Genomic DNA, 15,961 nt, shown 5'->3' with positions numbered 1-15,961 from the left:
AAATCGAATTAAAATGTAATCATTAAGTGTACATTAATTAACAAGCAAGGAAAAACCATAAGCATACAACAAATATACATACAATACAAGTAATTATATAATTAAATCCATTTAATTTGGTATCTATTTTAAGCAGTTAGTTTAAGTGTTTTTATTTTTTTTTTTTTTAATAAAACTTAAAGAATGTATGAAAATTGAATGACAGATTTTCTATTTATTTCATAATTCGGGTAAACGTCAAGTGTGGAAAGGCAAAAGTGTAGAATTACATGAGAAATTTCAAAATTTGTTTGCTTTGGGAATGTTTTTGAATATTGAACTATTTCAATGCCACAATTTTAATTACATTTGTGGTATTTTAAATAGGTATTTCTCTATTTTGCAAAATCAAAAAAAAAAAATTGCAAAGGAATAATGTAAGACTAAAAATACAAATTTGTTTGTTAATCAAAGTAAATTTTAATTCTTTTCAAATCACAATTTAACAAAAAGGATTCACAGTAGTTGTACTTAGATATAATTGTTCAGAAGCAACCTTAAAAGAAGTGTTTGAATCTAAATTCCTTATTAGAAACAATCACTGTACAACTTTTTCAAATGCATCACACAATTGTTGATATAAAATTATGCTACAACTAATTCTAAGGAACGATCGAGCTCTGCTACAAGCTGGCTATGCGCACATCGAATTCCTCCTTGTGCTCATTCTTCAGATAGCGACGCATCATATGCAAAAGATGTCGCAACTCTGGCGTGCCCAACAAGTCCAGTAGAATCAGCATTAAGCTATCGAAGCTCTCATATCCACCAGTTTTGTAGGCGAGCAGCGCACTGCCAAATTTACGAAACTGATCGGTGTTGATGGCACCGCGCACCTGTTTGCAAAATTTATAAATTATTTAGTTATACTATACTCTGTGTGTGTGTGTGTGTGTTGAAGACAAACCTGTCGCAAGAAATCCGTGCGGGATTCGTGCAAATCACTTGACTGGGATTCTGATGGCGGGTTTGTTAAATTACTTTGACTTTGGCTTTGGCTAGTTGAGGCGAAGGGTTCGCTCTTAATATCAGCCGCATTCACCAGCTTGTAACGCTTTTTAATATTTGGCTGTGAGGCCAAGGAATCGCTTGTTGTGGGCGAACTGCGCTCTCGCTTGTGAATCTTCACTAGTCCGGTGTTATCGCTATTGAAGTCAATGCTCTGCAAAATGTATAACAAAATTCATAATTTATAGTAGAAGTGAATAAAGCAAAACCATTATCAACTAATGCTTACAGTGGCATTCGTGTTGAGGCGACTTATGAAATCCATGGGAGTTGATTTGGCACCTTGTGCCCCGCCGCCGGCGGCTTTGGCATACTCTTCGGGCGTCCACTTCTCCACGGAATACACTTGCTCAACTTTCCTAAAATTGTAAATTCATTTAGTGTACATTTTCAATTTCCTTTGCATTTCACACTTACGTTGCCATATTGAGGGCTATGCGAGATTTGTTGTTGATAATCTTGCTGGCGGTCTCAAAGTGTGGCTTGCTGTCGGGCGATGTCTCCTGCTTGAAGACGCTCTGCAGCAAAGGTTCCTCGGCACGCTCATCGGGCTTCACCATCGTCGCCTCGGCGTGCTTGAAGAACTGTCGCAGCTCACGCACAATGGGACCAAACGGTGTGCTCTGCGGTCTCGCTCCCAAATGTCCGCGCACCCATTTGGACAGCTGCTGCACCTGAGAGGCATCCTGGAAACGCGAATCGCACAGCAGTATGGCGCCATAGTCGTTGCGATGTCGTATGACACGACCGATGGCCTGATTGACCGCACGTGTCGCCTCCAAGCTATACCATTCCTGGCCACTCAGCAGCTGATTTTCCTTCGTGCGATTCGATTCCAGATAGCGACGCTTCAGTATCACCTTTGGATCCTTGAGCGGGGGAAATGGCAAACCAGTTATGATCACCGCACGTCCATTGCGATCGGCAAAATCCAAACCCTCGGACACTTTGCCACGACAGACGGCCATAAAACAAGCGCCCTTTGAATCACGTATCGCTTGATAGAACTCCTCCATGGTGCTGGTGAACTGATCCTTGCCACGCGGCTCCAGGAAAATGGGTTTACGACTCGAAATATCCGCCCACAGGCCGCTGGCTTGCCAAGAGTCCACGCAGGCATTCATCATGGGATACGAGGGAAAGAAGACCAACAAACCATCGGGCACGATCCGCGATACATTGAGTATGGTCTGGCCCAGCGATCGAATGTACTTGGGGTTATCACTGTGGATACATTACAGATTAGTATATTTTCTTGTGGAATGTTAGTTATTTTCCTTGAACATCGTTTTGAAAAACCCTTGCTATCATATTTATGTCACTAACCGTCAATTTATCTATTTTATGTTTGCTTTAAATTTAAAAGTAAACAAAAGAAGTTAAAAACAAAAATATATTTGTTTCAAAGGAATGCAATTAAAATAATGAATATTGTTGGGTTTACTTTTCTTTTAAATGAGATGCAGACTAACATTCTTTGGATCGTACAAACCGATATATAAATGTAGCTGCAATCGTATACATTTTGTAATTACCTTTTCCTTTAAATGATCGTATATTTTGTTCCTAACATTGTAAAAACTCAAATTTACGGAAACTCTTTTCATATATGGATATTTTTCTGACTGATTTCATGTGAAAAAAGACTGAAACAATTTTAAAAATAAGTAAAGCTCTTCTAGCAATATATTTCAAGCTAGGATTGATTATAGGAACTTATTCTGTGCTATGATAAGTTATACAAATTCTTTCATTTTTGAGTACGAATTCGTTCATGTTTGCAATTATCTTAAAACATAAAAATAGATTATTCTTAGCTCTACTTAAAGTACTAATCCCTAGCTATGATAATAAAAAAATGTTTTGATATTTGTTTTTTCCACTTCAGATAGAGTATTTTGGTGAGAATTACCGCTTTATAATTATTATGTAATATCCTTTGCTGCAAATATTTCAAATATCCCACAAATTCAGATAGATCAAAAATTATGCAATAATCCCAAATTCACACTGCATTTAACCAATGAACTTGGATCAAGCAAACTGCACACAATCTTATACAATTATTGATATTACTCTCTACAATACCAATTATTTAATTTATAAGCTTGTTAATATTTCTTTTTCGATTTTAAAATACCAATTTAACGAATCCTTATGTGATCAAGCTTATTAAGTTATAATTTCGATATTATTATATTATTATTGCCCCCGAATATTGTTTGATCTGATGAAATACAATCACATCATCAAACACTTTTAGTTCTTATGAATAATGTGAATCACCAATTCTGATCCTCTCTTTCTCACCATTCCTCTCTCTCTCTCAACAGAATACCCATTAATCAAAATCAAATTTTAGAAATAAGCTGATCTCAGCAACATACCGATTTTTGTAGTTGGATATGAGCTGCTCGCGATCGGGTCCCGTGCCAATGATCTTGACATACACCTGACTCTGATCGACAATGTGCGGATTCTCCAGATAGTGAGCCACAGGAATCGCCAGCTCGGCAATCAACGGCTTAAGGGGTGCCAATGTGCCGCTGGTTAAGATCACGCTGCGCACATTTGTATTGAGCAACTGTTCCATGCCAAAACCGGGATTGAAACACCAAAAATTGATAACCTTGGCTGTCTTGGTGGTTGTCGACGTATTGTTGCCCTTGCCCAGCCAGCCACTGTTGTTGGCTTTGCTTGAGGCCGTCTGCTTGGTTTGTTTGCTCTCCTCGATCTCCACATGAACCTTGAAGCTAACATGCACCTTGCCCATGATATCCTCTTTGTTGGCAAACACAATGTTTAGCAAATCGGAGAGCAACATAAAGCTGCCGCCCTTTCGCAGCATGGAATGTTGTGAGGCAACCATTAAATATTGCACCAGTTTGTCCAGCAAGCCGACGATGGTGGCACAGTTGCCATAGGTAAACTGTTATAGAAATCAAAATAGAGATTAACGGATGCATATTGCAGCAATTGTGCACTTACATTGCCTTTGGCAAGCAGTTCATAGATGAACGATGCGGGATATGTTTGTCCATCGGTCTTGTTTTCCACCACAATCTCATCGACAGCCTTCTCCAGATCGATCAACATCTCCTTGAGCAGTGTCAGGTCGTCGAGGGTGAAATCTTTGGGTTCATCGCTTCCTGCATCGAGGGTTTCGCCGCTCGTGAAGATTTTCATGATGTGTGTAAGGTCCTCCATGGCCATAGCCACATCCGAGGAGCGTATCTGCACCGATGCGGACTCTTCACAAATCTTCTCAATATTATGCGCCTCGTCCAGTATGACAATCGTATTGTTGAGCTCAATTTTATTGGCTTTACGTGCCTTGGGATCGAGCAGATAATTGTACGGCATAAATGTGATATCCGCATCCTTGACCAGCTCCTTGGACGCATAGTATGGACACATTTTGAGACGTTGTCCCACCTTGACCAGATCCTCAATGTCCATTATTGTGGGGCCACGGAAATCCGGATGATCCTTTTTGGATTCGACGCGTAGCTGAAAAGAGCAAGTCTTCGAATGCACCTTAAGCTTGCACATGTTGACCTTGTTGGAATTGCCCTGTTCCCGCATCACATCCGTGTGTATGCACAACTGATCCCGAGAGCCTAGGACAACAGATCGCATATTCGCATACGCCGAACGTTTTAACTCACGCATCGCCTGATTCAACTGAGAGTGTGTGCGTGAAGCATAGATCACCTTGGGTACACCCCAATTGTTGGATTTGCCCATGGCCGCCATAATCTCATTGCTGAGCACTGAAGCAGCCGTCGAATTGGGTTCCATTTTAATCTTTTGTTTATCCTTCTCCACCTCGGATTGACGTGTGCGCAACCAGGCGAGCGAGGAGCACAGTAAACTCAGCGTTTTGCCCGTACCGGTGGGCGACTCCAATACACCGTTTGTGCCGTCACGCAAACAGATTATCACCTTCTCCATGTAGGCACGTTGCACCTCGTAGGGCTCGAAGGGGAAATGCACCGGAATGCCGGCAATGATACTCTCCGGCATTGCGCAAGCTTTTTATTGTGAATACACTATTTAAATATTATCAATTCGGAATATGCTTGTTGTGTTTGCCTCTCTTCACTTTTAGTTCAGTATGCTGTGTGTTCGCGCGCCAAAGCTACAGAAATAACAACATGTGTTCGAATGTTAAACGACCCTGTGTCATAACGATTGTACGCGCGATAGCGATAGACCACCTTAATTTTAAAACTGATAAGCCAAAAAATATTCACTATTTAACAATGCAACACATTCTCATCTAAGTATGTAAAATAAATTAAAAATGGCAGTCTGTAGAAATTAATTCGTTATGCACTTGCAAGATTATATAGTCGCGATTTGAAATTGTTTCCCTCAATCAAGCCAACTCTGTGCGACAATCGACATAGTAGCAATCGAGATGTGATGACACCCCTGTCTGGCTATCGAGTTATCGATATCCAACAAAATTAACAACAATCGCAGCGTCTCAGTTAGTTTTTCACTTTTGAACAGAGAGGTTGGTTGGCCAGCGGCGCCAGAATTGAAGAAGAAGAAGCAATAGCAATAGAAAAGGCAGAGGCGACAAATTCGAGACGCAACCAGAGTGACGGGCACAACAGTGTGGTGTGTGTGTGTGTGAAAGAAACTTACCCGCCTGCTGAGATACTACAAGTAAACATACAAATAACTACATACATACATATACTACATACATACGTACATGCCACCACTGGTCGGTTGTATCGTGGTCGTGTCGCTTCGGCCGTCAGTCGGTCGGTCGGTCGCTTTGTCGTTGTCGTGTCGTCGTCATCATCGCACTCGACAGTCAGTCAGTCAGTTGGCGAGTGGATTGGTTGGTTGTATGGAAGGATGGATGGGGGTTGTGCGCAACGGTCGGTGGGGCGGCGGGGGCGGCTGCTTGGATGAGCGAGCTGTGCTGAACGCCAAGAGAGAGAGGAGTATAGTGAGCAGTGAGAGCGTGAGAGCGAGCGCGCGCGGTATAAAGATTGTTGTTTGTGTGCTTACGGGCTATGCACCTTAATACATCCACATACATACGTCGTATGCGTGTTTTTCTTCGCGAGTGTGTGTGTGCCTATAATTGTGTGAGTGCGTGGCTGTGGTCGTCGTCGGTCTGTGCGCGCTCGGCGGCGGAGGTGGTGATAAATTTTTTGTTGGCACAAAGTAAAAATATAACAGAATAAAAAATCGCTCAAAACCAAAAAAAACCCAAAACTCAATGAGTACCCCCTTCCCCCATATCGTCCGTCTAATCGAAAATTCTGCAACAGTAAAACAAATATTTTTCTGATTATTAAAATTATGAATTATTTCATTGGTTTATTACTATCCTCGTATTATTAAACGGCTCACGCTTGTCCCTCTCTCTCTCTCTGTTTCTTACTGCTCCAATTGCCGAATAGTTGCCAGTCTAATAGTAAAATAGCACAGCTTATGTTTTTTTTTCTTCTTTTTTTGTCTTAACACACAACTCTCACTGATGTTAAAGCTGATGATGATGATGATGAAGCTGTGCGTGAGTGAGTATGTGAGTGTAAATGCGTGTTTGTGACGTTGCAAGCACTGCTATAATTATTGTTATAAAGTTATAATAATTCGGAAGGAACAAATAACAACAACAATGCATCCACCCACAATCAGCTGCAAATCGTAGACACACGATAACGCTTAAACGTTTGGCGCGCTCGCTCTCTCTTTAATCGAATGCAACACTGCAAATGTTTATCGTTCGATAGTCGATTTGTACTATGAGAGTGAGACCGATAAGCTAGCCCCTCAGCTACACACAACCCACTGCCACATGCAAATTAGTTCTTGTTCGTGCCCATGTCGCATTTAAAATTAAGGTCACACTAATCGTGCTGTTTGTCAAATAATGAGCACTCCTCCAAACACAAACACACACACACACGAACATGGCAACAACAACAAACATCTAAAAACTTTATTTGCGATCCTGTGTAAAAGGCAAGGTCGTTGCATATATTAAGTTGTTGCTGTGCTGTCAAACACTCAGCTGATTTCAGTAATTGAGCTGTTACCGCTTATGCATGTTGGAAAAAAAGAGTTAAATCATACAATCGCCAGTTGTTGTTATTGTCTTTTTGAAATGTGAAACAGCAGGAGCGTGTATGGTATAGGAATCACCTTCCCCCAATGTTTTGTTACCTTGTTGCAGCGTTGCCACTACATTGGAAAGCGAATTTCACTGTGTGCTAAGCAAATATTATAGTGTTTGCGCACATAATGGGATTGGGCCATTCAAATTTTGGATATTATCCCAGTTCAAAATTATATCCACGTGCCGTAGTTGGCTTACTGCAAGCAACGTTTTCGTTTTGCTGTATATTGTGCATTTTATGTGACATCTGGCAACGCTTTGCTGCGCTGTTGAGCGTGAATTTAATACACGCATGCATGTCTGTATGTGCGTGCGCACATGTGTGTGTGTGTGTGTGTGCTCCTATTCAAATAGAAATTGAGTGCTTTGTACTCAAAACTCAGTCAATTAGTCGCCAGAAGGCGGCGGCAGCGATGACAACGTTAAATGCAAGCGCTCCGATAAGAGGAATTTTGGTTATACCGCGCGTCATTTTACATTCGCATCAAATAAATACGTTGTGGGTATTTTTTACCGAAATTATTGTCAAATAGTTTTTGCCAACGCACAATTTTAATTAAATCATTTTTTGATTTACATATTTTTTTTGCATTTTCCTGCGTTGGTCAGTTGTTGCTGCCAATTAGAGATGAGTGCGTGACTGTAAGCGAAACGATCGTGATATGTATATATATATTTTTTTTTGTCGTGAACAAATAATAAATCTCCACACGTGCTTGCAAGTCAAAACGGAGCAATGAGTGTTTAAAGTGTAATTTTTTTTGTTATTTTGTTTTTCCTTTTCTTGCATTAAAATTAAGATACCAAAAATTAAAAAAAAAATTAAGTGAACACGCACTATCGTGCAGCCTTCTCACAAAAATCACGCACACTCATCTCTAATGGCAGCGGTGAGCAAAAGTACTGTTCAGTGCTCGTGTTTTGACTCAATGAATAACTTTTGTGGAGCATGTTCACAGCCGCATTGGAGTCATTGTCTCTATGGTGGTTGGCCTGCCATTTGAATTGATGTCAAACCTATATTTTTTCCCATAGCCAAAAGAGTTGTGGATGTTTGTATGTGCATATTACCAAGACACGAGATGCCTGAAAGAGAGGTAGAAAGAGCGAGAGAGTGTTTTAAGTCGCGCAGTTAAAAGCTTAGCGATCAAAATTAGCACATTTATTGTCCAAATTGTGCGTGTTTTTTTTGTGCCCAAGTCTGCTGTGTGTGTGTGTTTGTGAGCAGCGTTTGTGTTTGCTTGCGCATTATCAGTGATTACGATGACTATAGATGTACAAACATATGCATGCATGTGCATATCTTCTCTCTCTCTCTCAGCACCACCGCTCTCTCGCAGCACATGCGTTTGTGTGTGTGTGAGTTGTGAATGTATTACAAAATCAGCGAATAGTATTGTTTTTGTTGTGTGGATGGCACACAGTGCGAATGCGCAACATGATGCAAATCGTTATCGTGGATTACATTAATTGTTCTTGTCTCGTTTTATTTCATTGCAGAGTTGATTGGTTGTGTTGATAAATCCAAATGTCAGCTGTTTCACGCAACATGTACTATAAAAGCGGCACAGTAAAACGAAGAAAAAGAGCAAATTGCTTCAGTCCAGGACAACAAAAAGCCGAAGCACGCTGCTAGCAAGCAGCAAAGAAGAGCAACAGCATCAAAATAAAGAGAAAGAGTGAGAGAGAGAGCAGAAAATACAAAATCAACAACAACACTAATAAACCATAAAGCTATAACAGTATCGTACTACAACAACACCGTATAACAGTGAAGGAGCAAGGAAAAAGAGTTGCTAGAACAGGAGTAGAAAGGAGACACACACTCTTTCCATCTTGTTCTCTTGCACCGCTTTCAACTGCGCTCAAAAATAAAAAGCTATCGCAAGAAGCAAACAGCAACACTAAAGAAAACGGTAAATTATCTTCGCTCTCGCAAATCACATCGTCTATGTGTGTTGTTTCTGTGCCTGTGTGTGTGTGTGTGTACGTGTTTTACATGTATTGTATTTTTTGTTTGTGATTGTAGAGTTTGGCAACACGAAACATAGAGAGAGGAAGAGGAAGAAAGAGAGTTAGCTCACTCATCAGGTGGCTGGAGAGGAGCAGCCATGACAATCATACTCTTTCTGGTGGACACCTCGTCGTCCATGTGCCAGAAGGCGTATGTGAATGGCGTGCAAAAGACATATCTGGACATTGCCAAGGGGGCCGTCGAAACGTTTCTCAAATACCGGCAGCGCACACAGGACTGTCTGGGTGATCGGTATATGCTGCTCACGTTCGAGGAGCCGCCGGCAAATGTGAAGGCCGGCTGGAAGGAGAATCATGCCACCTTTATGAATGAACTGAAGAATCTGCAGAGTCATGGCCTCACCTCAATGGGCGAATCGTTGCGCAATGCCTTCGATTTGCTCAATTTGAATCGCATGCAATCGGGCATCGATACCTATGGCCAGGGTCGATGTCCATTCTATTTGGAGCCATCGGTGATCATTGTGATCACAGACGGCGGTCGCTACTCGTATCGCAATGGCGTCCATCAGGAGATCATACTGCCGCTGAGTAATCAAATACCCGGCACCAAGTTCACCAAAGAGCCCTTTCGCTGGGATCAACGCCTCTTCTCGCTGGTGCTCCGTATGCCCGGCAACAAGATCGACGAACGCGTCGAGGGCAAAGTGCCGCACGATGATTCGCCCATCGAACGCATGTGCGAGGTGACCGGCGGTCGGTCGTATCGTGTGCGCAGCCACTATGTGCTCAATCAGTGCATCGAGAGTCTGGTGCAAAAGGTGCAGCCCGGCGTCGTGTTGCAATTTGAGCCCATGCTGCCCAAGGAGACGGGCAACAGCAGCGTTGGCGGCACCGGCGGCGGAGGCGGCAACGCTGGCGTTGGCGGAGGAGGAGCAACAGGAGGTGGTGGCTCAGGCGCTAGCGTTGGCGGGACAGCGAACACAACATCCTCCTCATCGGCGGCATCATCCACGGGCGCATCCAGTAACGAGCCGACGCCCGACATTGTCTTCCAGCCGATCAAGAAGATGATCTACGTGCAGAAGCACATCACACAAAAGACCTTCCCCATTGGCTATTGGCCACTGCCCGAGCCGTATTGGCCCGACTCCAAGGCCATCACATTGCCGCCCCGCGACGCCCATCCCAAGCTCAAGATACTGACACCCGCCGTCGATGAGCCGCAGCTGGTGCGCAGTTTTCCGGTGGACAAATACGAGATCGAGGGATGTCCCCTGACGCTGCAGATACTCAACAAGCGGGAGATGAACAAATGCTGGCAGGTGATTGTCACCAATGGGATGCATGGCTTCGAGCTGCCCTTTGGCTATTTGAAGGCATCGCCGAGCTTCAACCAGGTGCATCTCTATGTGCTGGCCTACAACTATCCGGCGTTGTTGCCGCTGCTCCACGACCTCATCCACAAGTACAATATGAGTCCACCCAATGATCTCATGTACAAGTTCAATGCGTATGTGCGCTCGATACCGCCGTATTATTGTCCATTCTTGCGCAAGTCGCTGGTCAACATCAATGTGCCGTATCAGTTGCTGCAGTTCCTGCTGCCCGAGAATGTCGACAACTATCTGTCGCCAACGATTGCCAATCAGCTGAAGCACATCAAGAACACGGCCAAACAGGATCAGGAGAATCTCTGTCTCAAGGTCTACAAGCAGCTGAAGCAACCGAAGCCCCCGTATCGACAGGTCGAAACCGCAAAGCTCTGCACCGGCGCTGCACTGCGTCGGGATCTGGTGCGGCATCCGTTGTTGCGGGACACGTTCGCCAAGCTGCATGCCGAGATCGAGCCGGTGGAGAACTATACGATTGTGGTGCCGCAATTGTCGCATCAATCGTCGGCGAAATCCTATCGCAATCCCTTCGATATACCGCGTCGGGATCTGGTCGATGAGATTGTGCGCATGCGCGAAACGTTTCTGCGACCCACGAGCTTTGTGGCCAAGGATTCGGGTCACTGTCTGCCCATTGCCGAGATGGGCAACTATCAGGAGTATCTGAAGAACAAGGATAATCCGTTGCGCGAAATCGAACCGACCAATGTGCGCCAGCACATGTTCGGCAATCCCTACAAGAAGGACAAGCACATGGTCATGGTGGATGAGGCTGATCTCAGCGATGTGGCGCCCATGAAATCACCCAATGGCAACGGCGGCGCCGGCGGCGTCTCCCCCTCCTCCAGTGGCAATGGTGGCGGCAACCCTGGTGGCATGGGTGGACCCGTTGGTGCTGGCATGTCGGTGCTGATGCTCGGCGGTGGCGGTGGCGGTGGTAATAACGGTGGCAACGTTGGCGGTCCGATGGGCGGACCGAATGCCAAGAAGCTAATGGACGGAACGTCGCGTGGACGCAAACGCAAGGCGGGACCATTGCCGCGTGCCTTTGAGTTTCGACGCATCTCCACGGATTCGCTGCGCAGCAACAGCAGCAGCAGCACCTGTAGCAGCATCAGCAACAGTTCGCCCAGCTCACCGGCGAGCGTCACCTGTGGCAGTGGCGTTGGCGTTGGTGTTGGCGGCGCCAGTGGGAGCAGCAGCAACAGCAGCGTTGTGGGTGAACTGATGCTGATGGATGAGGATAGCAACATCAGCAGCAGCAGCTATGCGCCGTCGGAGACATCGAGCATTGCGAGCAACAGCAGCATCAGCAGCAGCAGCAGCGGCATCATCAGTAACAGCAACAACAACGATTCAGGGCTGTCGGAGCGTCTGAGCTTTGACTTCAGCGAGGAGGAGGCCAGCGAGCAGGAGACCTCGCTCAATGGCTACGTGCACAACTTCATCAATGGCATCAGCGAGGAGGCGCTCAGCTCTCATGATGCGGACAACGGCAGCAATAGTAGCAATAGCGTCGGGGCAGGCAGCAGCGGAGTTGGCAGCGCCAACAGCACAAGTGGCAGCGCCAATAGCATCATCATCAGCAGCAGCAACAGCAGCAGCAGCAGCAGTGGTGTTGGCAACGCCAGCAGCAGCACCACGAGCAACAACAGCATTAACAGCAGCAGCGGAGTTGGCAGCAACAGCACAGTTGTTGCGACAGCTGCAACGGCGACGGCAACATCGCCGCTAAACATTGCTGCCCGACTGCAACCCGATGTGGCAACGCCGAGCAGCAGTTTGAGCACAGCGACAAGCACAATAATAGCTGCAACAGCAACATCTTCGGCAGCAGCAGCAGCAGCAGCCGCAGTGGCAGCAACAACCAGCAATGGCACCAACAATGACGCTTACGGCAGCAACATGAGCAGCCACATGAGCAGCCACATGAGCAACAATTGCCACAATCATGTGAACGACATCTTGTATGTGCCACTCAATGGCCTGACCATTCAGCATGCTGCCTACAGCAGCAATGCCAGCGACAGCGCGATGCTGATGATGCCAGCCACAACGGCGATGAATAAGACGGGAGCTGGCGGGGCAACAGCAATGCCGCCACTGATGCTGGTGCCCAATGGCTATGCGAGTCATCATGGGGCGATGTTGTCGCCGCCGGCAGCGGCAGCAACCACAACGGCAGCAGCCACATTGGCGGCGGCAGCAGCTGGCAGTGGATTGGGCGGTGCTGCAGCAGCATCGGGTGCGGCAAGCAGCACAGCAGCATTGGCGGCAGCGACAGCAACCACAACAGCAGCAGCGGGTGCAGCAACATCGGGGTCAGCTAACAGCAGCACGCCAGCAACATCGAGCACAACACCAAGCACTTATTTCAGTCACAATGATATTAACGATGCCTCGGAGATCTCGCGCATACTGCAGACGTGCCACAATGGCAACAGTGGCAGCAGCAGCAACAACAGCAGCGGCAGCAGCAGCAGCAGCATCAGTGGAGGCGGCAACAGCAGCAGCAATAACAACAGCAACAGCACCGGTGGCAACAACAGCAGCAGCAGCACACTCAATGGCAATGCCAGCGAGGGAAATGGCAATGACATGGAAGTGGATCTCTTGGCCAACAGCTTTGATGCACTGAAGCGCACAGCGGGCGGCGGTTTGGCGGCGAATAGTACGCCGCATATTTACTGGGGCAGCGGACTTAACCACCACAACAACAGCAACAACAACAGCAGCGGCAGCAGCAGCAGCAACAGCAACACCAACAACAGCAACAACAATAATAGTAGTAATAATAATGTTAATAGTAATAGCAATAGCAATAACATTGGCAACAACAATTGCCATCGAAGCTACAACAATGGCAGCCCCAAGCTAGAGCCCAAAGCATCGCCAACGCACAACAACAACAACAATAACAATAATGGAGGAGACATGTCGGTGGTGACAACGCCGGAACGTGGCTTAACGGAGGAGCAAAGGGAGGCGGCACGGAAACACAATGTCGACCTGCGTCTGCAAATCTTTCGTGATATACGGCGACCTGGACGCGATTACAGTCAATTGTTGGAGCATTTGAATTTGATCAAGGGCGATCAGGAGATGAAATCGGATTTCGTAGACATGTGCGTCAGTGAATCGATGCGATTCCGACGCCACAAGATGGTGTCCAGCATACAGGAATGGTGGGATCAGAAGCAGCAGCAGCTCGACGAGATCACAAAGAGTTAACGTTGGCTGCTGTGGAATTGAGCGTGCAACCAGCAGCAACAGCACCAGCAACCACACCACGCAACATGTCTGTGATGTCAACAACAACAACAAACAACCAACAACAACAAGAAACAGCAACAACAACACTAAACTTAAACAAGAGTTAGCATTAATTTTATATAGAGATGAGAGTTTAGCTAGTAGCGGAAAAGTGATTTTCCACAAATTCCACACAACAACAACAACAACACACACACATACACTCAACACCAACAACAACATGTAGTACAGCTGTAAATAATGAAATTAATGTGAAGGGAAAAGTATGAGCAAGAGAAGAGAAGAGAGAGAGAGCGTTACAACTTGGGGATGTATTTATGTAGTTTATAGGCTAAATTAAACAATAATTGATACTGTTGATAGTAATGCTAATAATATTAACGGTAATTGCTGTTGCAGCAGCAACCAACAACCGCAACAACAACAACAAAAGTACCAGAATATGGAAATTAGTTATACTAGTAATGTTAGGAAAAACAAACAACAAAATGCATAAACAATTTGTAGGTCTTAATAACACACACACACACACACAAACATTTTTTAGTCGTTTAGCCTAAAGTGAAGATTTAGTGAGTAACTCCCCAAAAGTAACTGTAAACTGTATTAGCCAAGTAAGTAAAAAGAGGAGAAGCAAACAACAACAATAACTTTAACAACAACAACAACACATTTGTCTTTACCTTCAGTTTGAAAGCCTTTTAAGCCATATGTGTGTACACCACATATGTTAATTAAATGATAACGTAATTAATTAATGCATTAATTATTAAGCATACAATTAACATGCAGCAAGAAAAATGCTTATTTTAAATTAAACCAATTTTTTTCTATTGTCTAACGAATTATTTTTAATGTCGCAGCGCGCACTTAGAACACACACTCACACATACACAACACACACACACACATCTACACTCACCAAAACACATTCATAAATTTATGATTAATGTATTTTGTTTATAAGGTTTTCAAATATAACATACGATATTGGCATTGATTTTAAGTAAAGCGAATAGACACAAATATTCATATTTTATTTTATTTAGCAAAAATGATTTCGACATAAACAAAATATTTGTGTAGGCGAGAAAAATGTATTTTGTTCTAAACATTTTTTTTTTTTTTTTTTGATTAATTATTAGAATTAATGTGATTCAGTTTTAATACATAATGGTTTTTTTCCTTTTAATTTTGCTAGGCGTATTCATTTGTAACAATTTCAGCAACATTTTACACACACACACACACAAACCACCCATACACATTTATATCTATAAAGAAAAATAATCTGTTTTAACGAAAAGTCTCCCATCAAGAAGTTTACTTTTTTTCTCTAACGTGTGTGTGTGTGTGTGTGTGTGTGCGTTGATTGTGGGTGTGAGAGTGTGTGTGTGTGTGTGTGCCGTGACAGTGGCCTCGATTCTAAACAATCTAATTTAATTTAATTATATTATTGTATTAAACGCATTCAAAAGCTCCAAGACATCTTCGACAAGAAAAAAAACATAAGCAGCTCCAATTTTCGTTTTTGTTTAGCTGCAACTGAAATAAAACAAATCGAATTGCTTTCTTTCTACGTGTCTTTAGCTGTATTTTCTCTATTGTTTAGATTGCAATTTTTTTTTTGCTGTTTGTTTTGTCCTCTCACCCCTCTAGAAATCGCCCATCGCGGCTGCCACGCCCCCCACAACTGAGGCAATGGCGCCGCAACAGAGGCGTCTATGTATGCTATGAATGTGCCCCTGAGTACACACAGCCCCCATTTTGTTCTCTCCTGTTTCTTCTATTTTTGCAGCACCCTATATTTGCAATTATTTTTATTTTCTCCTGTTTAATTCTAAGTAAATGCATTTAAGCTCTTTTTTTGTGTTTAGAGAGTTTTGTCACGCCGCTTTATAATTTTGTCTAGATTTCGAATGCAGGATTCTAAAGTAAATCATACTTAAATTGCAGGTCAGTTAAATACTGTAACTTTCCAATACATATAGTATTTATTTATATACGTATGTAGGTCGTTAGCCAAGCAGTGGTAATTTCTTGCCTTTTATAATATCGTTTTTCTTATCTTATTTGAATTTTCATTAAACAAAATTGAATTAAAAATATCCATGTATTAATACAT

The 15,961-nt window shown here is 43.9% G+C and overlaps 2 protein-coding genes across 8 annotated transcripts; one reads left to right on the top strand and one right to left on the bottom strand.

Annotated features, from left to right (window-relative positions):
* Positions 1–473: 473 nt before the first annotated feature.
* On the bottom strand, positions 474–5,419 carry LOC133848507 (regulator of telomere elongation helicase 1 homolog). Its single transcript, XM_062284117.1, has 6 exons — positions 4,036–5,419; positions 3,435–3,976; positions 1,465–2,271; positions 1,277–1,406; positions 947–1,201; positions 474–875 (listed from the first exon to the last, which is right to left on the bottom strand). The coding sequence occupies exons 1-6, from the start codon at positions 5,071–5,073 to the stop codon at positions 663–665; spliced, it is 2,985 nt and encodes a 994-aa protein (XP_062140101.1). The 5' UTR covers positions 5,074–5,419; the 3' UTR covers positions 474–662.
* A 144-nt stretch (positions 5,420–5,563) lies between these two features.
* LOC133848505 (integrator complex subunit 6) lies at positions 5,564–14,860 on the top strand. 7 transcript variants are annotated; one of them, XM_062284108.1, is made up of 3 exons: positions 5,564–5,724; positions 8,696–9,111; positions 9,225–14,860. In XM_062284108.1, exon 3 carries the CDS (start codon positions 9,307–9,309, stop codon positions 13,792–13,794), a length of 4,488 nt encoding a protein of 1,495 aa, XP_062140092.1. In that variant the 5' UTR covers positions 5,564–5,724; positions 8,696–9,111; positions 9,225–9,306; the 3' UTR covers positions 13,795–14,860. The 7 variants fall into 7 exon arrangements, with proteins under 7 accessions (XP_062140092.1, XP_062140099.1, XP_062140095.1 ...); XM_062284115.1 differs by lacking the exon at positions 5,564–5,724 and adding an exon at positions 6,575–6,593; XM_062284111.1 differs by lacking the exon at positions 5,564–5,724 and adding an exon at positions 6,584–6,601.
* Positions 14,861–15,961: the final 1,101 nt, after the last annotated feature.

This window comes from Drosophila sulfurigaster, chromosome X (genome assembly GCF_023558435.1).
Source record: "Drosophila sulfurigaster albostrigata strain 15112-1811.04 chromosome X, ASM2355843v2, whole genome shotgun sequence".
In the NCBI taxonomy this organism is placed as follows: Eukaryota; Metazoa; Arthropoda; class Insecta; order Diptera; family Drosophilidae; genus Drosophila; species Drosophila sulfurigaster.
The sequence above is the reverse complement of the archived record's forward strand: the minus strand, read 5'-3'. Positions and strand labels throughout refer to the sequence as shown.

Bases quoted from the DNA above. Each gene is read 5' to 3' on its own strand.
- LOC133848507 (XM_062284117.1), bottom strand. From the start codon at position 5,073: ATGCCGGAGAGTATCATTGCCGGCATTCCGGTGCATTTCCCCTTCGAG. The intron at 2,272-3,434 runs GTATGTTGCTGA...ATGTATCCACAG, and splicing joins ATATCCAACTACAAAAATCG to TGATAACCCCAAGTACATTC. The intron at 1,202-1,276 runs GTAAGCATTAGT...TACATTTTGCAG, and splicing joins GCCTCAACACGAATGCCACT to AGCATTGACTTCAATAGCGA.
- LOC133848505 (XM_062284108.1), top strand. From the start codon at position 9,307: ATGACAATCATACTCTTTCTGGTGGACACCTCGTCGTCCATGTGCCAG.